The 27,388-nt window shown below is 39.9% G+C and overlaps 1 protein-coding gene across 1 annotated transcript in view; it reads left to right on the top strand.

Annotated features, from left to right (window-relative positions):
- Nucleotides 1-602: 602 nt before the first annotated feature.
- Nucleotides 603-27,388, top strand: part of lrch4 (leucine rich repeats and calponin homology domain containing 4) — a 69,130-nt gene continuing 42,344 nt past the window's right edge. Inside the window, exon 1 of the mRNA XM_022747800.1 lies at nt 603-991. Within this exon, the coding sequence (XP_022603521.1) occupies nt 820-991 (172 nt within the window). The 5' untranslated portion in view covers nt 603-819. The remainder of the gene's footprint in view (nt 992-27,388) is intronic.

Genomic DNA, 27,388 nt, shown 5'->3' with positions numbered 1-27,388 from the left:
CTCAGACAAACTTTGGAAAAAGGTGCCCCCCCAACCCCACCTTAGTTTACTTGCTTTGTTTTGCTCAATTCCTGGATGCCTATGGGATCATGATAACGTTATTTGATCCCTTAGATACTCAACAACTGAGCCAAGACAGTGCTGTGCTAAAGCTTTTCTGACTCCATGGGGAAAACAGTAAAATTCACCAAAACTACTACTACTCTGAACTATCTCTTTAACCAAATCACATACATTTAGGCCAATATACCTGATCTCCCTTTGATAACTAATGTAATAACTTACAATATTTTTTTCCCTTCCATTCACTGAGCATCCCCTGAAACTGTTTGGAGCCCCCCTGGTGAGGCCCACCTCTCACCTTGAAAACCTCTGGATTAGATCATTAAGAAAGAGTCATTACATCCTAACAAGCCTTAAATCTGCTCTATGCAGCGTTGTTATGAAACATATGACATTAATGCTTTAAACCAAACTGGGATTTTGTTCTTTAGAGGTGGCAAGTTTTGCGCTTTTATTTTGAAGGAAACACACAGTCTTCCCGTAATACTGTTGCGAAATGTTGGCACTTGACGCAACTTCCTGAAAGATTGACAGCTTGAACCGCTCTCTATCTTTCATGAGTGCAACCTACAGCTCCCGTTTTGTGAGAGGAGCAATCACAACTCACGTTGTTTGCAGATTTTGGATTTAATCGTGTACTTTTAACAGAAGTTTAGAAGGAGAGCGCTCTGTGTGGAGTTTATAAGGATCTACGGGGCATGAAAGTGGAGCGGACGCTTCAAACAAAGTAAAAAAGGGGGTAGACCTGTCCGTTTGATGGCTGCTGGGGATGGAGCCCAGCTGCCGGCCACAGTAGCGGCCAGCCGGAGCGTGGAGAAGGCGCTGGAGGAGGCTGCCGCCAGCGGGGCTCTCAACTTGTCTAACCGAAAACTGAAGGAGTTTCCCCGAAGCGCCAGGAACTACGACCTGTCCGACATTACACATGCAGGTCGGTTTGCTTTTCACGGTTTTCCTCTAATTTCCAAAGCAGCAGCAGCAGCAGCAGCGAGCTAGCTGTTATTACAAGAACCGTCTTTTGTTTTATCGCCACCTGCCTCTTTTCTTCGAGCGGGGAAGGCGCATCCTTCCTGAACCCGACACATTTAACCAGACTCCCTCAGAAACTCAGCACTTAATTACTTAATTCTGATGGCTGTCATAACTGGGCATCTTTTAAAATATACTGTTAGACTTCTTTCAAATCACCAGGGTCTGTATCCTTCTTCGGCACATGTACACTCCACCAAACGGCAGTTGTATCAATAATAACACGTTTAAACTGGCCCAGCAAACTGCCGTGTGAACTCAGTGTTGCCGTTAGCAGGCAGTGTGCACCAGTTTAAACGCGTTATATTTAAAAAAAATAAAAAAAAAAATAAAAAAATAAAGTCCCTGCCTGGTGGGCTAATCAAAGTAGAGGTGTATTTTATGGGGTATTTACTTTTCTCTTTAAGCAGAGCCACATGAGTTCCAGCTTTTTAAAAATAAGACTTGCGTGTTGTTCATTTAAACTTCAAAGAAGAAAAGGAAAGAAACGTCAGACATGCCAGTTCCTCTTCCTCAACATGAAGTCTTATGAGGGAGGGAAACTTCTCCACTGCCATGTAACATTAGGGCTTCTCTCTCTAGGTTTGTGTTGTTCATAGCTTAACGTATTTCGGTGTTTTCTGTATTGAGTGATGAGCTGATAATGTAACATCATGGCAACCATTTACTACCCAGCCTGAATGTGTCACCTCATCTCTCTGAGCTAAGTTGTACAACAACAACAGAGAGTAAAACTTAATAGTGAAGTAGGTGCGGATTAAAGGGAACTACCTTGGCCTGGCCTGGGTGAAAAGAGGATTACCCAATCCAGGTTGCTGAAATCAATCTGGCTACGCAGCGACCAACACCCCCTCTGCTCTGCTGATGCTTTCTGTGCTCCGGTAATTATGACCATCTGCTCATAACAACCTAGGTCTAGGCCCTGTGGGATGAGGAGGCCTTGAACACATGTAAACACACACACAGACACCTGCCACTAGAGCAACCCAACCCTTGACTCTGGAGGTGATGAGTATATCCCATACCTACGGCAATGCCACTTGATCAAGATGTGTTTATCCAAGTGCAGGTCCTTGGATAAATGAGTAATCCAGCTATAGGTAATTCAATAATACATCCAGCTGTGGCTTTGAAGGAGCACTTCACTAATTATACAAAGCCATGTACAGTGTACTCATCACAAGGAGAATTACTCAGCCTGTGAAAATAGCTGGACAGGGTCCTCTGTGGTTCAAGGGGAGCTCTGTCAAGTCTGACAAAATGTCCTCCAATTATGTCATAGTGATGTCATCAGAGTTTTCAGCTCAGGCTTGGCATGGTTTTGGCATGGAGCTTCAACACTTGGACATTTACCAGGTGGGGAAGGATCAATGAAAGATGCCACAGACTTGAATTATGGGAAGTACAGGATCCAGTACTAGGGAATGAAAGTCAGTATCTCCCAGACTTAGCTTTGCCATTAATCATTATTCTTTAACACATCTTGTGCAAGTTTAACCCATGAAGTCTTAATTGGTTTACATGAGTTTTTGAGGTGGACTTGTTAGCTGAATTCCAGAGGTCAAGTAGGGGTGTTGCAAATGATCCTATGCTGAAGTCCTGGGGAGTCCCTAGAAAAATAAGGAACAAGTACATTTCAAGGACTTTCCTGGATACCATTTTTGGGGCTTTTAAGCATCAGTGACAGTTAACCATGAAATTCTGGCTGACAGAGACGAGGACAAAAATCAGACTTGGTTATACTTTGTTGCTGTGCTTGTAAAGTTACATGAGAGCTGTGGCACACAGCTATAGGATTGATTGTATTTGTCTGAGAATGACTAATAATAATTAATGTTGATGCCACATAATTAATGTTGGATGTTTATTTCTTACTTCATGGGCTTACTTTGGGGATTTTTGTGGTAATGCATATAGAATAATAATTAAAATTTAAAAAAATGAAGCATTTGAATACTGATTTGGATGTCAGTTACCATGGAAAAGATCAAATCTGCTTCCCATGGTCTTCTTCAGAGAATGGTGCTGCAGGATGTATTATGTTTATCATCATATGACTATGAAAACCAGCAAATACTCAGCTTTGAGAATCAGGAAGCAGTGAATTTGTGAATTTTTTTGTTGAAGGTGTACCTCAGCAATTTAATGATACACTTCCAAGAAGAAGAAGTAGAAACTGAGATAAGAAAAACAAGAGAATCAGTGGAGGACTGGAATTCGGCTAACAAGTCCACCTCAAAAAACCCATGTAATCCAATAAGGAGCTCATGGGTTCAACTTGCACAAGAATAGTGATACCTCCACCTCTCCTTCACTGAGGTAGCCTGACTAATATCTCCAGTCAGGATCGAGTGCCATAAACAATGGATCCTGTATTTGCCAATATTCAAGTCTTTTTTGTTTTGTTTGTCAAACTTCACACCTGTAGTTTGTAATGCAGTGTTTCTGTTGGTCTCCAAGCCCAAGGTCTTTCAGACAACATTGGCACAGACAACATTACACACACTCTGTGTGCCTGTCATTGGGGGTGTGCATGAGTGTGCTGGGACTGGCCAATCATAGAATGTAATTCTGTGCGAAACATTGCATTTGCTCTTCTATGGGCCCAGTTGTGGACATTTAGTCTTGAGTACATGTTTTTGCAACAGCTTGTCTGTACGGTCATGTATAGTGTAAAGTATGTGTGTATGGTAATGTCTAGTAACTGTAACTAAGTCAACTCACTTGTCTGAGAGTTCTGCTCCCTCTGTTTCTGTGTGTGTGTGTGTGTGTGTGTGTGTGTGTGTGTGTGTGTGTCATGGTGGATGGTGACAGTCCAGACTGATTCACTAGACTGTCATGATGCTTTTCAGGTAGCCTGCGGTCTTGCTAGAACAGGATCTTGCTAGGTCAAATGTCGTCCCGCCTCCTGACAAAATTCTAGTACTCGTTTCTTGGTACTCGGTGGATTTGACATTTGTAAATGTAATCTGTGCATCAGGCAGAGCCATCCAAAATTGCCAAAGATGAAGAATACTAACGCACTGGACTTTCTGCCTGCGGAAGGAGGTGGCAACCTGATTTTGTGGCCCTTCAAACAGGTGAATAGGGTTGCCACATGTCCCGTATAATACGAGATCGTCCCGAAATTGAAAATTAAATGATTCTAGTACTTGTTTTCTCAGTAGTCAGTGGATTTGAATCAATATGGGACGCAATTTGTCCCTTATTTTTGTTCATGTTATGTCCTCAAAGTGCTGTGAATAATGTAATGTCAAGTAAAACCAAACCCGTTACCACCTTTTTTCACATAAAAAGCCACATAATAGGTGTCACCCCTACAGATGAATATTATCTCTTTTACATCCAAGCACACCCAGCTTCTTGAAAAGTTTCCCTAAATTAACATTACATTCCATCTTGTATGCTTTTTTTTTTTTTTTTTGCAAAAATGTCTCAAATCACAGATTATATTAAAAAAGACAGTTCGTGAGGCGGAGAATTGTGAGGACAGTTGAAACAGTGCAGAGTGCAGACATCATTAGTGCTTCTGATATGGGAGAAAAAGTTAATTCATGTTACTGACGAGATACGGTTAATGTGTTAGAACTTAGAGTAGGCCTAATTCTCAGCCACAAGTGGAAGGTGCCGGTGGAGGAGAGGATCAGAGCACGAGAGAGGAGTCAAGGCGAGAAGTCTTTAGGAGTGTATCAATGAGTGTATTAAAGCTGACATTTATTTATTTTTTTTACTTATTGACCCCCCACTCCCCCACTCCTGGTTGTACGGCTTAGTACCACCCTTAGTACCACCCCAGGAAAAACCTTGAATATGACAATATACACTATTAGTCCAAGGCTGCATTTACCCATTATTTTCATTACTGATTCATCTTCTCATCATAACTTCATTAATTTATTAATCATTTGGTTAAAAGATATCAGTGGGTGAAACATGGTTGTTACAGATCTCTGAAGCCTAAAGGGCCATTTTCAGATTTCCTGTATTGTCCAACCCACAGATTCAGTTTACTATTTTCACATAAGATAGATAGATAGATAGATAGATACATAGATATGGATTGCTTTATGATTTCTGCACCAAGACAAAAAAGTATCTTGATTTATCTATATTTGCCAAAAACTTATGGAGCTGTGAGTTTCCTGAAAATGACCTAAACCTCAATCTTATCTATACAGCCAACTCTTGATGCCTTTCGTTCTCATACCATTGTTATTTACCTTTAGCAAGCTCACAAATCCAGTAGACAAAGAGCAACATGAGCTTCCCATTCAAGTCATTTTTCTGGCCAGCTTATGTTTCAGTCCTACGATAGATTTCTTTTTTTCCTCAATGTGGCCTTAATACTCCAAAATTTCAAGTCATAATATTATGAGAATAAAGTAATAATTTTAAGAATTAAATCATAATGTTTCAAGAATAAAGTAAAAAAAAAAAAGTATTTTCCTCAATGTGGCTCTAATACTCCGTTGTACAGTCCTTCTTCTTTCAGTGTAGCTCTGTTCTGGTCTCCACCAACTCCTCATCTGGCCCTGTAGCTGCTAAACCTGCCACTTCCATCAGACACTTGCTCATTACCAGTTGGGCTGGTATTGTTTCCACCTTGAGTCTGTTTGCATGTGTTCATGGTGCAATTGTGGTCCTGGATACACCTACTGTTGCAGGCACTTACTTCAGCAGGTGTTTATATGTCTGACTGTCTGGACAGTGTGTAACTTTGTCAGCATCACAACCTGCAAGATACAGTCACAAAACTTGACAGGTGCGTAGTTGAGATCAAAATGAAGGCTGAGTTCAAGGATGGGTGTGGTCTGATAAATAGAGACCATATTGTGATGGGATCACATCAGCTGTGACGTCAACATGTTGATGTTCTGACCCATGAGTACTGAGTAGACAAGTAATTGGTGGTGGACAGGTAGTGACACTTAGCTTGTTTGAGCTTGTTTGCTGAAGTTAGCCATCCATGTGGAGGGTTGCTGATTATGATAACACTGTATCATCTGTGTGCTGGCTGCTGAACTAAAGCACTGACCTGAAAGCTGTCCAGAGCTGCAGAGTCGGCTGGTGATACTTTGTACGATCCTGCAGGACTGAACCATAAACCAAATATCTCAAATTACCAACATTATCAATGAAGACCATGTGATTAAACTGAGCGCAGCTACAATAACCATCTGGTTACTCGGTCATTAATTAGGATGAATAAATCAGACACATTTTCAGGCACATTTTAGAGAGGCAAATTTAACAGAATATAAGAAACTGGACATTAGCACAGCTGATCCTGAGTAGAGTGATGTGCTGTGGACAGGATGTCAGTGAAGCTGTATCACACAAAGACATGAATATAGTTGCTAACCTGGAAGAAGGCTCGGCTGTGGAGGCCCAGCAGTGTTTATGATAACATCAACCCCCCTTAGCCCCCACAGGAGCAGCTTCCCTCAGGAAGGTCAAAGGTTCTCTCTCTCTCACACACACACACACACACACACACACACACACACACACACACACACACACACACACACACACACACAAAGAGGAAGGCTTGCGTCTTGCTGAGTGTTTCCCAGTAGCTCAGAGCAGTGGAAGGGAACAAAGCTCAGCCTTTGTGTGTTGTGTATGGTGTATGTTGCGTTTACTTTGTGGACTCATAAGTCTGTGTGTTGTTGCAGTGAATATACACCACCCACCTCTGGGCAGATGCTTTATCCATCAAATGCTTTATATATATATATATATATATATAACACTAATGCACAATATTATATATATATATATATATATATATATATATAACTATGTAATAACAGCACTTGATGTATCATGAGAATGGATTGCTCTTTATTACTACATGGGCTATTTGTGATTTATGGGTTAAAGATGAAAAGAAATCATTATCCAGCTGATTGTTCATAACTTCAGGCTGAAGTGCTCAAAGCATCGTCTGAACTGTTGTTCAGAAATTCACAGTTTCAGTTTCACATCCCTTTAATCTGAAACTCAATTTGTGAGGCAGATTCAGTGATCTGGGGCTGCAGGTATTTACAGAACAGTATAACTACTGTCAACTGTGGTGCAGTGGTTAGCACCGTCGCCTCACAGTAAGAAGGTTCTGGGCTTGAATGGACGGCCAGGTCCAGGTTCTCTATGTGCCTGTTTGGGTTCCTTCCTCTGTTCAAACACATGCAGTTTATTTGGTGACTGTCAATTGCACATTGGTGTTATATTGAGCATGAATGGTTGTTGTCGGTATATGTCAGAACTGTGATGGACTGATGTCCTGGGTGTACCCCGCCCTTGCCTAATGCCACCTGGGATTGGCTCCAGGCCCTGTGGCCCTATCAGAAGGATAAGCGATATAGTTAATGGATGAAAGAAAGAAGATTTCAATAATCACATTATAGTCAATAATAGTGATTTGTTCAAAACAATGCTGTTGCAGTTTGGCACAGTTAATGTATATACATATACCTAAGAGATGTAAAGAATAGCACAGTTTTTTTTTTTTTTTTAGTTTTTTTTTATATAAAATGACATGACATGACATGACATGACAACATAACATAACATAACGTAACGTAACATAACATAACATAACATGATGGCATACACTATAGTGTGACAAAACAACTGACAGCTTAGTTATTGTTATAATATCTATAACTTATTTAGAGTTATTCAGTTATTGGGAGTTATTGAGAGTTATTTGGTGTTATTGGGGGGTATTGGGAGTTATTGAGTTATGGAGTTATTTGGATGTTTTGAGAGTAATTGGGAGGTATTGAGAATTATGAAAGTTATTGGGAGTTATTCAGAGTTATTGGGTGTTATTGAGAGTTGTGGAGAGTTATTGCGTGTTATTGAGAGTTATTGGGATTTATTGAGAGTAATGGAGTTATTGACAGTTATGGAGTATAAGTAGCTCCTAACTTGCCAATTTAGGAGAAACTCCTAAATTCAAATCTCAGTTCCCCGCTTCCCATTTAAGCACTGAAACCACAGAGCACTGTGAGTGAGTCAAGTGCACAAAATGAAATAAAAAAGAAAGCAGCCATCAGTCTCAGTTAATGATATGTCAACATGCATGAGACCTGCTGTGGGTTAAAATACAGTAAAAGCAGGATCACTTCATTTGTATTTCAGTAGCATTTTGCAAGTGCACCACACCTTGTATTTGCTGCTGAACTGAAGCTTTGTTAATGTTGGAGTCCAGACTTTCCTGCCATGACAGACCCATAGTGTCTCTCCTCTTTAAACTGCTTTTCTGTTTCAGGCGTACCTTATACACACACACACACACACACACACACACACACACGCACACACACACACAGTGAGCACTGTAGAAAATGTGGAGAATCACATACTCAATATTAAAGGACTCAGTCTGGGATTGGTATGTCCTCCAGGTAATAAGATGATATTGAATTCTTCATACTATATTAAAAAAATAAGGCACATGTTCCGTAGCAAAAGAAGAACAGAAATGTTGTTGCATGCAGACAAAGTTAATAAAGTGACCTCCAGTCTCATATGATTCGGGATGTTACACACAAGACCCTTTTGTTAGGAGCTGGACAGACGGCACACACACTCCATACCCACTAGGGTTGTCAAAAAAATCGATACTCAGATACTAATCGATACTAAAAATTTGTATCAGATTAGATATTCATTTGAAACAGTGTTGATACCAACAGTGCCGTCTTCGCATGCTCCAACTGACACACAACTTCATACAGCACCACTGCAGACAGGCAGGCACATATCCCCTCCCCTCACTCGCAGCTGAACACATGAACACTAGCTGACATTCACAACACTGTGAGGGCCTTCGCAACCTGTTTTAGTTGTAATTGAAAAAATCAAAAGTGCCCTTTGGAATTATTTTGCATTATTATTTTAACTGGCCAGCGGCACACGTTAACGCTAGCTGTTTAACTATTAGCAATTAGCCGATAGCCAAATTAGCCATCTGTTAAGTTATCATTAAGCTAGTGGCTATGGCTAATAATAAAACGACTAACGTCAATGTCTGAGCTAGGCAGCAAACTTTATCAGACCTGCCCGTCTGTAACATTAATAGACAGTGTTAATTTAACAGGATGATACAATGATTTCTGTCTGAAAAGTATTATCGTGTTATTAAGTCCCAGATTGAAGCTGAGAAAAGTCGACCACCAACTAGTCAGAAACAGCGGCAGCCCACACTACCAACTCTATTTGATCAGCAACGTAAATATGGTGCCAAGTCACCAGAAGCACACAAAATAAACAGGGCTGTAGCTGAATATATTTGCATGTCATATATATATATATATATATATATACACCTTACAGTAAGGCTACTCTTGTTTTGTTTTTTTTTTTGCACTACCTCAGACAGCCTAAAAATAGTTTTGTCATTGACTTTATTATTTGTATGGTTCTAATCTTTATTTGAAAATGGTATTGAGTATTTGGGTATCGGTATCAACCCTAATACCCTAACAACCAAGACACCCAGCAGCAACAGTGTGCGTGTGTGTGTGTGAGAGAGGGGGAGGGGGAGGGATATTTCCATGTCATGTTCTCGAAAAGTGGTTATCCACTGTTTAAAAACATACTACTAAACACTGTTCTTTGGTCAGCCCTCAATTCCTGTATATTTATTCCTGTCACTTTAAAGGCAGAAATACCTAGAAAAACTAAAGCTGTTGATTCAGTCCTCTGTGTGAGGACTTAGCTGATAAAGGTTAAAAGGTGGCTCTTAAAAACTTGTAGCTTCCTCCTGTGTGAAGGACGACAGCTGTGGACGAACTGGCTTCAAATTATAAGCTATTCTCATAGTAAAAGTCCTGGATCTAGCTCTGTATGTCTGAGACCAGAGTTTACTCTGATGCAAAGAAACTAAAACATGGAGGACAGCTTTGACAGCTCCTAGAATAACTTCATACCACCATGGGACAGACCTGTCGGCCCAGAACATCATTACCACTGCACCTGGATCAGATGCTGGCAGATAGTGAGGAACTATTAAGTGATATTTCCTCATCCCTCCCTCTTTGTGTCTTACTGAGCTCAGACTAGTAGCTTAGTTTTCAGACTTAATAATAAATTAGTCAGTGTCAAAAAACAGTTACCTGGACTTAAAGGGGCCCAATAACGGGAAATGATGTGCAAGTGCTGCTCAGATGGTGGCGCTTCAAGTAAGGCCCAAAAATAAAACTTTGGACATCATTGGACCAAACTTATCAAAAACTGTATAAAGCTTGTTGGTATCTTCTTTATTTTTCAAGATATTGACCACAAGGGGCAGGGCTAGCAGGGAATTGCCATAATTAATTAACAGTTTGTCTATCATCATAAATCTTGGTAGATATCTTCAGACGGTATTTGGGAATAGGTCTACCAAAGCATTTTCAGCCCGACCTATTGGGGGCACCACAAATACCAAAAATGTGTTCCTAAAAAACCTCGTGGACAGACTCTTACTGAAACTGGTGAATATCATGTTCACCAGTTTCAGATCATCTGAGGGCCGTGAGCTGGAAAGAGTGAGAAACACGAAACTTGGACAAATACCTGGAAATGATGTGCGCTACTGGCCCAAGAAGTATGAGCGCAATCGGCCACATGGTGGCGCTGTAATCAAAGATTTTATATTACATTTTGAAAAGGCCACACCCTTCACACCATTTGTCCGATTGACTAGAAATATGACACGCATATCCAGCTCAATGTCCAATTAAACCATGAAGCCCGTCTGGATAATTTTTTTGCTAATTTGCATAATTAGAAAATCAGTGAAATGAATAGAACTTTATGAATTTTAAGTTTAGCAACACCAAATTTGGTACACAGTCTTAGGGGACTGACAGACAAATCTCTATTATAAATTAGCAATATTCGTCTAAAAACATGGCCACTATTGACCAAAATATCTCCGCAAAGGGCAGGGCTTAGCTAATATTGGCCATAACTTATTATCTGATCATCATGAAACTTGGTCCATATCTTCGGGAGGGTGTCGGCATACCAAAGCATTTTGAGCCTGACCTCTAGGGGGCACCATAAATGCCAAAAATACGTATCTCAAAATCTGGTGAAAAGATGTTCTGAACGTGAGTATTAATGAAAATCTGAAGTGTCATATTGATTGATGAAAGTGGGTGGGGCCTATTGATCTATATGTGCCATCTTAAGCCTTTGCTCACTTTGCAGAGAGCTGGAATGAGCCAGACCAAAAAAATTGGTATCAAAACTCCAAATGGTGTGTAAATGCTTCACAAAAAATATAATCCCAGTTGGCCATATGGTGGCGCTATAATTCATTAAAATTGTACAAAATTTGAACAGCTGCCCCCACCACACCAAGAGTCCCATCAACTTCAAATGTACCTCTCAGCTACAGGTCAATATTTTCTACAAAAAGCTTCTGTGATAATAGCGACTACCATTATGGATTTTGAGCTAATTAGTATAACATTAAAAACAGTAAAATGAATAGAACTTTTAGAATTTTTACTTTATCAATACCAAATTTGGTATATTGGCTCGGATGACTGACAGACAATTTTCTATCATAAATGAGCAAGATTCGTCTAAAAACATGGCTGCCATCGACCAAAATATCTTCGCAAAGGGCAGGGCTTAGCTAATATAAATATATAATATAAATCATTAACCATTTATCTGATCATCATAAAACTTGGTAGATATTTTCAGGTTGTTATAGGGAGTAGAACTACCAAAGTATTAATTAGCTAAAATTTAGCTGCTTCCCTCATGTGAGCAATAAACGGTTAGGACCCGCAAATTACTGCTTACGCCTATAATTTCTTCTTCTTGTTGCCGCCATGGCAACTTGGGCACAACTGACCCTTGTGATCAGTCCACCACTCTGGTCCACACTGAAATATGTGGGCAAATATTGTGGACATTGCAATCTGATGTTAGCATTTAACTCTAAGCACCACTATGCCTAAGCACAGCCTCACAGAGCTGGAGACTCTGAGTCTTGTCCCCCCCCCCCCCCTGCTCTTAAATGTGTGAGTGATTTTTAACACATTGTAATAGGGCTGCACAAATGCAAAAAAATCAATTTGTGATTATTTTGGCAAATATTGCAATTTTAGTTGGAATTATGTTTTTTTCAATTCATTTTCACTGAAACTCAAACTTTTAGGCACCACAACATATTGTTTTTAACAATGCACAACAATGTCGTGACACATTTTATCATTAGCTCCTGTGATTTGGATATTGCACTTGGCCATATTGAGATTTAGATTATATTGTGATTAATTGTACAGCTCTAATTTGAAACCAAATAAGTCAGAGACTTCCCACTTACCCATGTGCTGATGGAATCATCATCAAGTTCTGCCAGCCAATCTTATAAATACAATACTAGAAGTAAAACTCCATGTCATTGCTGTTTTACAATCCATTGTAAGAACATACAGTTTAATAGTGACAATAACCCTGCCCCTTTGGTTTTAAGTGTGACACTGAAAATCTAAAAGTGTGTGTGTGTGTGTGTGTGTGTGTGTGTGTGTGTGCGCAGTTTGAGCTCAACATTAGGATGTAGCCTTCTCTGTCAGTTGTTTGCATCTATTCTGCGTCATTAAATGAGACTGTGTACATGCATGCTGGTGCAGTGGCCCCCCCTGTATGATCTATTTCCTCTGTGCTGCGGATGTGGGTTGCCTGTTCACAGTCTTCACTTCTGCTTTGTCTTCTTTTGTGAGTCGCCTTTCTGATTGCTCCACACTTTGTGTCAGCCAACATGTTTCCACCCAGCTGCCTGTTTTAAATGTCACACAGAATAAAATGCCAAATTGGTCTGCTTGCTTCTGTTTGCTGGAACTGGTCAGTTCATTCAAAAAAGATGTTCATGGAAAACTAGAAGGAGTCTTTCATGAGCTGATAAATACTGAACAACTTGTTAGTGTCAGCTAATGAATGCCACGGTTGTATAATTACAGGAAGAAGCTATCCTGTTGTAGCACAGAGCAGCATGTACATGTTCATGCATTGTTACATTAACAGGGACCAGGAGTCAGTTCTTCATCCAGTGGAGGGTAAATAAGGCTGCAGTATATCCAATGCTTTTGTCATGCTTTTATTTGCAGTATTTTTAGTCTCATGTGAAAGATTCCTCTGTGCTTGTGTGTTTGTGTTTGTGTGTGTGTGTGTGTGTGTGTGTGTGTGTGTGTGTGTGTGTGTGTGTGTGTGTGTATGTGTGTGTATGTGTGTCTCTCTGTCTGAAACCTGCTGGTGTGTTTTCGCTCTCTGAGCAGAGCAGCTGGTGGGGAGGGGGAATCCCTCATCCCTCCCATGGGAGGTAACAGAGAAAGAGACAGACAGACACACTGAGGCTGTAGGGCAACACTACCAGTCTGCCAACCAATACACTATGCCATACATAGACTGGATGGATCTGGTGTGTGTGTGTATGGGAGATTTTGGAGCAACCTGTTAGACAGCGCTGTCCACCACCATCATGAAAACACCACATGATGGAAGAATGGTGTTCATCCTCCAGTAAAGTTCAGTTCGTGGTGAAACAACATCTTACTCAGACACTTTGTTGTTTTTTCCCTTAATTTGTCACTCGTGTTTATTTAAATGATAACATAATTGTTACTGTAATTGGATGTTAGCATAATAATTTCCCATATGTGTCTTATTTGAGTAAAAATTTATAAAAATCCAATAATCCAGTTTGCATTTTCATTTGCACACACTTGTATGGACAAAAAAATGACTTCCCTCTTTAGAGGTTAGCTTGTGAATGCAATGTCACTCTCAACTGTAAAATATGATGCAATTTATGCAAGTTAAACTTTTTGACAATTCAGTTGATCTTCACCAGATGACCTTTAAGCCATGCAAGGGTCTCTACTTTCTTTACTTTCTGTACTTGTGTTGTAGTTGTCTCCTCCAGGCTCAGCAGGCAGCCATTAGTTAATGGGCCTCAGTCCCATTCCTCCTGGCTCCATGTTTGTCCCGCAGCACAGAGTAACACTGTAAGAATGTGTGTAAGTAATCTAATGTTGTGGAGTTGACTGCCTGGTGAATAATGAAAGCTGAGGCCATGCCTTATGTAACCCAGCAGATCCATGAACTCCCACAGTGTTTTGGTGTCCAGATGGCTGATGAACTGAGGGAGTTGGGACATGATAGAGAAGCCATGGGGCCTTGCGGTTTGTGTGTGGATGTGTTCAGTTCGTATAGAGTTATAATAGGATCACTGTAATATTTTAGTTAATGAAATCAGCTTGTAGAGTGAAAGGTGGTCCTTTAACTTTTTATAAGAAACCAAACAAGTTCCAACCCAACATGTTGATATTCCAACCCATCAGTATTCAGTAGTTATTACTACCTTATTACATGAGTACTCAGTACTCATTACTACATTATTACATGAGTATTCAGTACTCATGGGTGGCACTACATCCATCTTAGTACTCAACTTTCATTTTAACAAACTACACACCTGTAGTTGTTGTTGTTGTGTGACTGTATTATGCACAGTTGTGATGCTATCGTGGTGACTAGAGTTGAAACGATATAAAAATTTTATTTCGCGATTATAGTGACCAAAATTATCACGATTATCATTATTATCAAATTATTATTAGTATTAAACTAGTATTATCAAAAGTAATACCTTTCACCAAGTTTTATCATGGAAACCACAAATAAATAATTAGCAGCACTTCTTGTTGCATTTAAACATTAAATTAATAACACACATCGTCGTCACAGATGAGGACCAGGGACCAGTAGCAGTGCTGGGTTTGCCTGCTGCATACCCACTCTGTGAACAAGGGAATAGCAAATGTATTATTATTATAATTTTCCGAGCTGTGTCTTTCAGAGCACAGACACTGTAGACACACCTGTCACCTGCCCAGCACAGTGCTGTTACACTAGAAACACCGCAGCTACACTGCGTTTGGGGATTAAAGAATGAGCTGCAGCCCCTAAATAAGTTTTAAAAACACACAATCGCAGATCAAAGCGTCTCACACAGAAGCTACGACACGACAACGGGGATGAGATGTGACAGATCTGTTGTACCAGTTTGCACAGCGGCTAGCAGCTCACTGTTTTTCAGTCTGTGTGTGTGCTCTGTGGCCATGTGACATTGCTCTGAACAGAAAGGCAAACTCGTCTGACAGTGTAAAAGGAGTCATTCACCTTTTTTAGCGGCTTTACTCGCTTTTTAAAAACCCTCTTATACCTGCTAACTTTGGTGTAAAAAGGTTTTAGAAGCTGAAAAATCTCCAGAGCAGCTGTCACTGCCTTCTCCATGTTTTGACTGACACATAACAAACCCACATTGGTGACTGTTGGTGGTTGATGCCTTACAGAACCTAATGTGAGTTAAATTAACCACAGTAACTAACCACGGTAATCGACCACGGTTATAGTGATAATTAAAATTTAAACAGTAATACTAAAATTCTTGCATTTCTATCGTGATCTAGCGTGAAACCGGTAACTGTTTCATCTCTAGTGGCGATGTAATTTGTCCAGACAGACAGACAGACAGACAGACACCAGCCAAAGTACTCAAAACCACCTACAGTAGGTGTCTGCAGGACCACACGTTGCCATGACAACACACAAATAAACACAGACAGACTCACAAGGTGAAAACAATACCAGCCATGTTGTTGCAGCTGATAATAAAGGAAGTCCAGAGGCCATTTTTACTGAACTGAAAAGTGACAACTTGTACCGGTGATTTATACAAGGTGTAGTCGTATATATAGTATATATTCTAGTAGTATTGACTGAGTTTTGGCTTCAGACAGAATTTCTGCTGTTGGCGATTAGAAAAATCCTCAACGGTGGTTTGAGTATAATGGTTTTTGCATGAATCTGATTGGAGCCATTGTTACTGTGGACCATAACACAGTAATAGACAAAGTGAAGTGGTGAGTTGGTGTCAATGCTACCATTCTTTAATGGTTTGTCCTGTTCCTCTCTTAACAGGACTTTTATTGTCTGTTACAAATGGCAACTGTTCCTCTTCTGTCCAGTTTCTGGTGGCGTTCCCCAAGGCTCTATCCTTGGTCCTGTACTGTTTTCCGTTTGTTACCCTTAGGAAACATCGCCCTGGCTGGCCAGGCTTGTTACCAATCATTTTTATGCAGACGATACCTCTCTTAATCCTAATGATTTCACCGTGGCATCATCCGGTCTGCTACTAGACTTAATACTTTTTTATTAAATTCCTACAAAGTCTTGACTTCATATATGAGATTCTACAGACATGGATGGAAACTTCAACTTGACTAGTTGGTGGGGGCAAACAACCACAAGGTGGTAATTCTAGTTATAAAAATCTTTGGATTGAGTTTCTCAGATCTGAATGTTTGTGCAAAATGATGATCATCATAAATGATGATGATATATCTTAATTTTTTTGTCTATTTTCTCTGATATACAACACTATCAACAGTTTTTGGATGGAATGTCATGACATTTGGTAACCACATTAATTTCCCCCTTAGAATTAACTGTAATAACTTTGGTGAACATCTGACAGTTCATCCAATGACATTCCCATTTTGGTCTGTTGCCATGCTTGCGATGACAATATGACTTGTGATTAAAAAAAAAAAAAAAAAAAAAAAAAATTGTGTATTCTGAGTGAAGCTGAATGAATAACACAGACAAGGGTCACTATTGGTCATCTCTGTCCTCCTCCCTCTGCCGCAGGCAACACTGCTGAGAGGGGTGGGTGCTGTCTCAGGCTTTAGTTATAAGTTTACAAAGGTTTGTGTCAAATGAAACTGCAGTCTACACAGAAAGTTTTCCTTTAAGCTTGTTCATAACAGTTCTGTTAGCTTAACGTTATTGGTTTGCTTTTGTGCAGTCTTTTGTTCATATCATGATGACGATGAAAATAAGATTAATTGGGCAGCACTAATGTAAATGTGTGCTGACGTCTCTTTAGATGGACATCTTGAAGTCTAATTGATACCAGGGACATCATATGGATCCCAAACTCTTAGGCTAACTTTCAGTTCTACTGATCTGTAACTACAGCCGAGCTGTAACCATTTTAAATGTTGTACCTGAACTGAGTCATCTCTAATGTCTAACACCAGCCCTTCAGTCCATACTGATATCACTGTATTTCCTTTCTGTGGTATAACTGGTTTTCACACATGTGCAGTGTGCATGCTGTTGCCGTGACGATAGGATTGCTTTTTCATCTATGTGACTGTTTGTCACTTTTCAAATTGCTGCGCTCAGAGTTTCACCTACAGCGTTAAACTATGTCCTTGGTGCATTTTGAAAATTAAAAAGCCACATTTCCTGATAAAGAGCTATATGTTGCTTGCTGTTAGCTTACAGTTATATGTAGAATTATTCAATTTTATTTGGGGTCGACTACAGTGCCTACATGAGTAGTTACTCTTATGATGTTTGTCTTTTCTGTGTATTTTTGAGTGTCGTCAGGACTCCTGTGTGTGCTCCCAGCGTATTTCCCTTATTGCATGAATACATGGAGCTTTGCATACGAGCTAAAGAGAAGCCTGCAGTCTGTGCTTTCAATACAGTGAAGTTTAACTTCATCAAAAGTCTGACATGTCCAAAAAACTCTCATAAACAAGTTGTATCTCATTATCTAGCTGAGTCACTGGGTCTTGGTTTGTCACAACAGTGAATAAAATAAATAAACGTCAGCTTTAATACACTCCTTAATACACTCCTAAAGACTTGGTACTCTCACCTTGACTCCTCTCTCTGATCCTCTCCTCCCCCGGCACCTTAAACTTGTGGCTGAGAATTAATCCTACTGTCAGTCCTGACACATTAATTGTATCTCGTCAGTAACATGAATTAACTTTTTTTCCCATATTAGAAGCACTGATTATCCTCCTCGAAAACGCTCTTTTTTTCAAAAAAGAAAACATACACAATAATGTTAATGTAGGGAAACTTTTCAAGAAGCTGGGTTTGCTAGATGTAAAAGAGATAATATTCATCTCTAGGGTTGTCACCTTTTTATATGAAAAAATTTTTTTTACTTGACATTACATTATTCATAGCACTTTGTGGATTTGAAACAATACAGGACGCAGTTTGTCCCTAATTTCTGTTCATGTCATGTCCGGGACGATTCCGTATTACATGTGACGGTGGCAACCCTATTCACCTGTTTGAAGAGCTGCAAAATCAGCTCGCCACCTCCTTCCGCAGGCAGAAAATCCAGTGCGTTCGTATTCTTCTTCTTTGGCTATTTTAGATGGCTCTGCCTGGTGCATGGATTACGATACAGCCGTAGTGGCGTACAGCTGCAGTTACAAACATCAACTCCACTGAGTACTGGGAAAACAAGTACTAGAATTATGTAGGGAGGCGGAGGCGGCATGAAATTTGACGGAGGCGGCCGCCTCACAATTCTCTATGCGGGAAAAACCCTGAGCGAGTTTTGCACAGTCTGACCTGCTGCTGAGTCTGACCCTGATTTCACTGCTTTCCTTACTGTACATTGAACCTTCCATGTGACAAAAAACTTTGAACTGCTGCTTAAACATAAAATACAACAATATAATAATACAATATATTTTTAAAAAATCCCTTCTCTGCAGTAATATTGATAATAAGGTATATCGCAATATTTGGGCTGGACTGTATCGAGATATTCAATTTTGGATATCGATATCGTCCAACCAACATCGATCTTGCTGTGTTAAGTGGTTTATAGATGATGTTCCAACAGGGCAGTCAGGTCAGGGAAACCTGGAAACACATCAGTGTGTGTTTTCAGGTGTTGGGGAGTGCAACTGCATATGAGTAGTGTAAAGCCTCTAGTGTCTTCAGAGGGAGTTGTGTGTAAAGTTTGAGAAGTAAAGAAATCAGTTAATGTGGAGTTAGAAAGACTCACCTCTGTCACTCAAAGATAAAAAGTTTACATGTGAGAATTAACAGCTTCAGTGATTAAAAACATCCAAACAACTTGCTCTGATTTGAATGTTGACTCACCGTATCATCAATCATGTCTGAATTTCTCACTCAGTTACAGAACACTATGTGTTTGTCTGTTTTTTCAAACTCAGTCATGCCACAGTTTCACCCACACACACGTTCTAACAGAGCTGCTGCTCTGCTCGCTGTAACTAACACCGTAACAGGAATCAACACTGCCACATCCTGTCTTACAGCAGACGTGGAGTTGCGTCGTCATTGGCAACATTGTGAAATAAACCCAAATAGTGTCAGATTGAGTGACGGGCCTGGATGCATTTTTAATAAGCCGGGTTAAGGAGTGGCTCTTTTGAAACAAAGCCAACATATGTTTATTTATATATTTATTACTTTTGTATGTAGGGGAACAATCATGAGTATTGAATAACCTTTTAAATTTGAATATTTTATTACTTTAGAAGTAATCAATTGCAATAAAGATTAAATCTTAATGTGAGATATTTATATCAATATTCGTTTATCCATGTCAACATAAAATAGGGTCATAAACTGAAACATGTGATTTTCGGTTTGTTGGTAAGCTCTGACACTAAGAAAAACTGCAGATTTTTTGCAGCTAAGACTGCTGAAAAAAGATTTTTCATGGAGTGGAGATTTGCTTTCTGAAAAATGATCTCTGATGAAGTTGATATTTAAAACATAATTTTAAGTCTGTTGCGTATTTACAGCAGTAAAATTATTCAGCCAAACTGACTCTTTCGGTTACGCAGCATTATCTATCTAAAGTTTGCTATCATTAGCCACCATAAGCTACTGCTAAAACCAAGTAAGGCTGTGGCAGCAAAACCCTTAATGCTTATAGATCTAACCTTTAATTTACACCAGAATAGAAACGGTTGCATTGTTGACTGTTGCTACAGATTCCTCTTATTGGTCAGCTTTATTTAGATGAAGACCCTACACTTTTGTGTATGTAGCCCAGTGCAGAAATAAGGTTCTAGTATAAGATTAATCTAAAATGAAACTGAGTGATTTGGGGTTTTAATCTTCTTGCGCTGGTCGTTCAAGTCGAGCCCGTGTATGTGTAACTCTGTACCTGCTGGTTCAGTTGTGCGTTAGATGCAGGCGTTATAAATACTTTAAGACGGGTATTGGAGTGTTGTAACATTGAGGCATATGAAAGTAGTAAAATTTTAAATTTTTCAAATGTTGTATATTGTTACAGAAAGTTGGAAAGATTCAGTAATTGGCAGTAGTTGATGTCTACCCATAATCCACTCCCTGTGAGTCAGTGATTTCTCAATTTGCAGAGACAGGTTTTTCCTAGCAGCCCTTTCAGCTTTGTGGATTAGATCCAGTGAAGAGCTGTCCTTCTTGTTGATTCACTCTTCTTGGGGGTGTTGTTGTCTCCCTCCTCAGCTCCTTTGTCCTGCTGCTATTATCTGCCTGTTACTCATTCTCTCCACCCCTCCGTCTGTAGCCTTTCTATGAACCTCACCTCCCTCCTTCACTACGTGATACAAGCAGAGTTTCATTCTGTGAACACACAAACACACCTCTGTACACACAGGAGGCCCAGGATTTCTCTGTTCGTCAACCTCAATGCCACACTGAAGGCTGAGGGGAATGTGAAGACTCTTAGCTGACAAACGTGGAATACATGTCCATGATGGATGATATACATCAACACTTCACAGGTGGTGAGATGAGGTATAGACAGTCTATGAGCCCAGATAAACATGCACAGATCAGAAAACCTTTAAATTGTTTATATCTGATAACAGTAAAATCGTACTAGAGGGTGAGTTATCTGGTTATAGCTAATCAACTTTTAGCAGGTCATTGCAGTTTAGGGTGTTTCTTCCCTTCCAACCTGAGGTCCGGGTTGAGGGAGAAAAGCATGGATTTATTTCTCTTGTCCTGTTTTTCTTTTTACCCTTTTTTTACTTTGACTTGCTGATTTTACTCTCCTGTTCATGGAAAAATACAGACTCTTGATATCTGATGTCTTCAACACATTATATCCTCTTATTCCTGAAGATATTTATTGGGTAAGAGTGACAAGTTACAGAGAAACACTGGAGATGGACAAGATATCAGGAACAAAATACAAAACACCACCTATGTTTGACTTGCAATTGTCAATTGTCGATTAAACTTTGGTGCTGTCAATTGTTTTAGGGTTTACACCAATGTAACTCTGAACTGAACTGACCCCCACTGGGCCTAAGAATTGGGGCATTTTGGGTGGCTTGGAAACATAGGCTATGTCCACACTAATACATTTTCATTTTAAAACACATCTCCGTCCACACTACTCCAGAGCTTTTAAGCACCAAGATTGGAGACTTTTGGAAACGCTGCTTATCCCATTTTATTTAGAAAAATCTGGGGTTGTGTTTTATTTTGAAACAATGACACAGACAACCACAGTCTCTCCTGATTGGCTCTCATCAGCCTCGACTACCAGTGTTGAATACAACATGATAATGAATTACAGTGTTAGTGACCTTGTTGTCTTTGTTAGTAGCTGTTGTTCAGTTACATTTTCATTTTAATGCTACAACTCTCTTTGTTGTTCCTCCTTCGGAGGATTTACTGTAACTAACCAACTGCAGAGTAGACAGTCTACTTCCTGTTTACACCAGCTAGCACAGGCTCAGTGTAGGTGAGTACTCATGTATGTATGTGTTTTCAGCTGTGTTAGTGTGGATGGAGATCGTTTTTGTTTGAGAACACTGTTTTAAAGTGAAAGCGTAGTAATGTGGACGCAGCCATAGATATAATGGTTGGAAAGCTCCTCATCTACATGTGTTGTTTAAAATGTGAACATACTACAGGAAAACATCAGGTTGACAAAGCTCAGCCAGAGAGAAATTCAGACCATCTCCTTTCACAGTTGTGTTGCTTGTTAGATTGTTGCTTTTAAGGAAAGTAACAAAAGTTTCAGATGCAGCCTCCAACATTGGAATGGTGTTGGGGTGGAGGGTTTCAGTCACTGTCTGACAATCCAACAAACATGTTTGATCCACTTCAGTCATTTTTTAATGGATTCTTATCAGCAAAGGTCCTGGCTGCTACTGATGATCTTCTACTTCTACGACTGCAGATCACATCAGGTGTTGATGATTAATGTTAATTAATAATTCACTGTATCCCAGGCTGAAATTACACTTGTCTGTTGTTGGGTTTGTGTGTCTGTGTTCAGCCAAAGATGATTTGCTGTGATAACAGCATAGGAGAAATACATTAATTCAATCTACACATTATCCCGACCACACAACAAACATTTTCACCTACTTGACCTTAAAAGATTTTAAAAATAATGATTATAATAATACATGATTTTTATATTTTCATGTCTGGGAAAAATATTGGATTAAATGGGTTAAGTGTATCAGATCAGGATCATGGTCATCTGTAAAGCTGAAGTGAGCATCAGTCAGGTGAAATCTGACATGAGATGTTTGTTTCTTGTCTCTCTGATTTCTGTGCACAGAGATTAATTATTGTTGAGTCCTGACTAACACCAAAAGGTGTGAGCTAGTTTCACAAAGACAGATTCTGACTATGTCTTAGATATAACAAACAGTCAGAGTTCAGATGGACTAAATTCATCTGCTGCACAAAGCAGTTTAGTTCTCAATCTTAAACTGTGGTGCAATTAATTCTGGGTAAATTTAAGACTTTTTTCACAAAAAAAACCAAACTTTTTTCACAAAAAAAAAAAAAAAAGAAAAAAGTGGCAGACTGACGAACCACGTCCAACCACTCAGCTCTTTTAACCCACAGCAGAAAATGTTTGTCTTTAGGAAAAATACAACAGTTACAAGGAGGTTTTACATTGGAAATTCAGTGAAGAGTGAAACAATAAAAAGAAAAATCTGATTTAATCTCTAAAAACTCTTTCTCTTTTCTTTGCTCTCTAAATAACAATGACAGTCTACAGCTGTCATGTGACTTTGTTGTGCTGGTGAGCTGTTGCACCAAACCAAACCTAGTCACAAACCACACCTAGCTTACACAACAACAACACAAATTTGACTGCCCATGTCCTGCTCACAGAGCCTGACATGAAGTGAGGAAGTCAGTGGCTTGTTATGGCTCTGTCAGTTTACAGGAGCAGGCTTTATCTTGAAACGTAATCAGATTAGGGTGTTAATTGACTGTAACAGTCGGCAGCAGTGACTATGCAGGCGTCTACACACTTTCTTTTGAACACCTGAAGAATAAGATCTCTTAATCTCATTAGAAACATTGAGCAAGTGCTAGAAGAAAAGTGCACAGAATCCACAAACCTGTGAGACTGTTGTGTTTCCAGTTTTAAAATGAAGCGAGACTTTGGAGCAGCAGATTAAAGACAGCGTTGGATGGAGCCTCTGAGGCCTCACATTATCTGAAATATGAGACTGTTGTTGCACGTTTGTTTCTTTACAGTGAATGCCCTGATTGGACTTTCCTCGTGTTGAGAGACTATGGGGATTAGAAGAGGCCTCTTTAGCAGTGTATTGTAAGTTTTAGAGGTCAATGGGTCAGCAGTGATGTAAGTGCCTGAACTGGATCCTGTTGAATCCAGCCTGGCCTCTAATTAGACACACTATTCTGCTCTGACAGGTCAATCCTTCTTTTTCTGTTGATCCTTTCAAATCCTCCCACACTGTTTTAGGATCTTACCTCACACTTCCACAAAATTATCCTCTCTTAAGCAACATTCAGAAGGTTTTTCTGGAACTTTTATCCATATCACATGGTCTTCAGTCCGCTTAGTCATCATAGAGATGGGTGAACTGACGTGAACTTGGTTGTCGCTGTTATATCCCCCATAGCACTCCTGTTCTATAGATCCATCTCCAGGACTACTGAACAATTTATTCTGCTGTTGAAGACCATGTGATATGGTTGAAAGTACAGGCGCATGGTTCAGAAAATCTCAAGATTTGATTCAAAAACTATTCTTAAGTTGTTAAGTTGGGACTCGTTTCAAAGGTAACTACTGTTGCTAGGGTGACAAGTTTACATAGATCAGTCAACGTTGATCACATGATCAAATGTTAGACCGACTTCATGAACAGTTCGATCATGTTGAGAATATGACATAGCATCAGACAAACATCCACCTCAGTAATATTAGACCATACCATTGATGTAGGAGGTTGTAATTAGAGTAGCATTAAGCAGCAGGTGGATGAACACAAGTAGTTGACAAGAAACTGTCAGAAGAGTGAATGATGAATGAAAGGAGGTCTTTTCATCTTTACTAATTAACCATTTAATTCACTGAGCAGCTCAGAGGCTTCCGGCAGCTGCCGGCATTTTTTAAGGTGGAATGATTTCCTGCATGTTACTCAATGCATGATTGACGTTTGGAAATCAACCAATACACCTTAAATGTCAGTATGACAACTTTGACCATTTAGTTTGTTTTTACTAGCTCTGTACATGACATAAACTTTAGTGATGATCAGATCATATAGCGTTAGGCCCAGAAATATTTGGACAGTGACACAATCTTCATGATTTGGGCTCTGCATGCCACCACATTGGATTTGAAATGAAACAACTACAATGGAATTGAAGTGCAGACTTTAAGGTTTAATTCAAGGGGTTGAACAAGAATATATGATTAAACATGTAGGAATTGTAGCTATTTTTATACAAACGCTCCTCATTTCAGGGGCTCAAAAGTAATTGGACAAATAGACATAACCCTAAGTAAAATGTTACTTTTCAATATTTTGTTGAGAATCCTTTGCAGGCAATGACTGCCTGAATGGAACCCATGGACATCACCAAACGCTGGGTTTCTTCCTTTGTGATGCTTTGCCAGGCCTTTACTGCAGCTGTCTTCAGTTGTTGCTTGTTTGTGGGTCTTTCTGCCTTAAGTTTTGTCTTGAGCAAGTGAAATGCATGCTCAATTGGGTTGAGATCTGGTGATTGACTCGGCCATTGCAGAATATTCCACTTCTTTGCTTTAAAAAACTCCTGGGTTGCTTTTGCAGTATGTTTTGGATCATTGTCCATCTGTACTATGAAGCGCCGTCCAATCAACTTTGCTGCATTTGGCTGAATCTGAGCAGAAAGTATATCCCTATACACTTCAGAATTCATCCGGCTGCTTCTGTCTTTTGTCACATCATCAATAAACACAAGTGACCCAGTGCCATTGGAAGCCATGCATGCCCATGCCATCACACTGCCTCCACCATGTTTTACAGAAGATGTGGTGTGCTTTGGATCATGAGCTGTTCCAATTCTTCTCCAAACTTTCTTCTTCCCATCATTCTGGTACAGGTTGATCTTAGTCTCATCTGTCCAAAGAATGCAGTTCCAGAACTGGGCTGGCTTCTCCAGGTGTTTTTTGGCAAAGTCAATTCTGGCCTTTCTATTTTTGAGGCTGATTAATGGTTTGCACCTTGTGGTGAATCCTTTGTATTTACTCTCATGAAGTCTTCTCTTTATGGTAGACTTAGATACTGATACACCTACTTCCTGGAGAGTGTTCTTCACTTGAGTGGGTGTTGTGAAGGGGTTTTTCTTCACCATGGAAAGGATTCTGCGATCATCCACCACTGTTGTCTTCCGTGGACATCCAGGCCTTTTTGAGTTCCCAAGCTCACCAGTGCACTCTTTTTTTCTCAGAATGTACCAAACTGTTGATTTGGCCACTCCTAACATTTCTGCTATCTCTCTGATGGATTTCTTCTTTTTTTCAGCCTCAGGATGGTCTGTTTCACCTCCATTGAGAGCTCCTTTGACCGCATGTTGTGTGTTCACAGCAACAGCTTCCAAATGCAAACGCCACACCTGGAGTCAACTCCAGACCTTTTAACTGCTTAATTGATGACAGGTTAACAAGGGAAGAGCCCATGCAGCCTTGTTTTTTTTTTTTTGCAGCCTTCTGAGTCAATTGTCCAATTACTTTTGGTCCCTTGAAAAAGAGGTGGCTACATATTAAAGAGCTGTAAATCCTAAACTCTTGCTCCAATTTGGATGTGAATACTCTCAAATTACAGCTGAGAGTCTGCACTTTAAACCCATGTTGATTATATAATTGTATCCTGAATATGTTTTCGTAAACAGCTAAAATAACAAAACTTGTGTCACTGTCCAAATATTTCTGGGCGTAACTGTTGTAGCGTTAACGCCATATTTTAGGATTTACTCTCGTGTAAATGGGGCACCAGTCCTCTAGGAGGACAACAATGAATCACTTCATTGCCAAATTTATCAATCTCATATCGGAAGCCATGACTTCTCGATTCAATAGATCTCCAGTCTCTACGTCAAAAGAATACAACAGGACAACAACTGGGTGTGAATAAAGGAGTTTATTTAACTAAACTACTATCTACAGAGTAAATGCAAGGTGTAATAATCATAAAGATGAAAATAATAAGGAAATGAGCAGTGTGATGAGTTGGCAATGGTGGGAGAGAATATGTTATGGCTATACACTATGGCTATACAGCTAATGACACTACATCTACGAATTAGGTTTGATGATTAAATATTGCTATATTTCGACATCAACCCAGTCATGAGCAGAGTGTTAAGACCGGCCTACTGTGAGTTGCGCTGTAGCTGCGGACCCTCGGCCGGAACCCAGGTGGCTGTGGTTGCCGTGGTAACCCTGGAGACACGGGATCTAGGTGGATTCTCCTGGAGGCCGTGTCCTGTTATCACGATGACGGATTCTGCCGGTGTCTCAGCGGTTCAGCTCTGGTGGAGTTTGCCAGGAGACTTTCTGTCTTGGGCACTCTTGATTTCTGCTCGGCTTCTCTGCAGGCGGTCGTGCAGATGTTATCTGCTGGTGTCTCTTGCGGGTTGATGCGAAATAAACTCTAATGCTCTTCCCTTTGGCTGGATAACTTTAGAGGACACTGGCGTTGACCAGATGACTCTAAAGTTGTCAAAATCTTCAAAAAGGAAAATTTGATGATGATTAAAAGTTACAAAATTACTCTGAGGCACTTCTGTTGCTTTGGTTCAGTTGGTCTTGACTTGGCTTATAAAAATAAAAGATCGCGCTGTAGACAAAAATCATGTTACTTGTAGCTTGTGGTAAAGAAAATAAAAGACGCGAAACTGGCAAAAATGACTAAGAGCCATGAGTTTGTGGCGGAGCAGCTTAGAGCTAAGAGTTTACATGGCTACAGGCCGAGGCTTTGAGCCGGGACTCTGAGCTTTGAGCAAAGATCTCAGCTTCTAGTTTCTGCATCGTTCCTCGCTTCTGCATCTTCTTGTCTTTAGGCATTTTGGCTTTTGGCTTAGGCCTTTTGGCTTTTTTTTGGCTTTTGGCTTTTGCTTTTGGCTTTTGGGTTTTGGCAATGTGTGAAGTGTTCACGACTGTTTT

This window comes from Seriola dumerili, unplaced genomic scaffold (assembly GCF_002260705.1).
Source record: "Seriola dumerili isolate Sdu_G_001 unplaced genomic scaffold, Sdu_1.0 BDQW01000111.1, whole genome shotgun sequence".
Lineage (NCBI taxonomy): Eukaryota > Metazoa > Chordata > Actinopteri > Carangiformes > Carangidae > Seriola > Seriola dumerili.
Note: the sequence above shows the minus strand (reverse complement) of the source record. Positions and strands in the feature narration are given on the sequence as shown.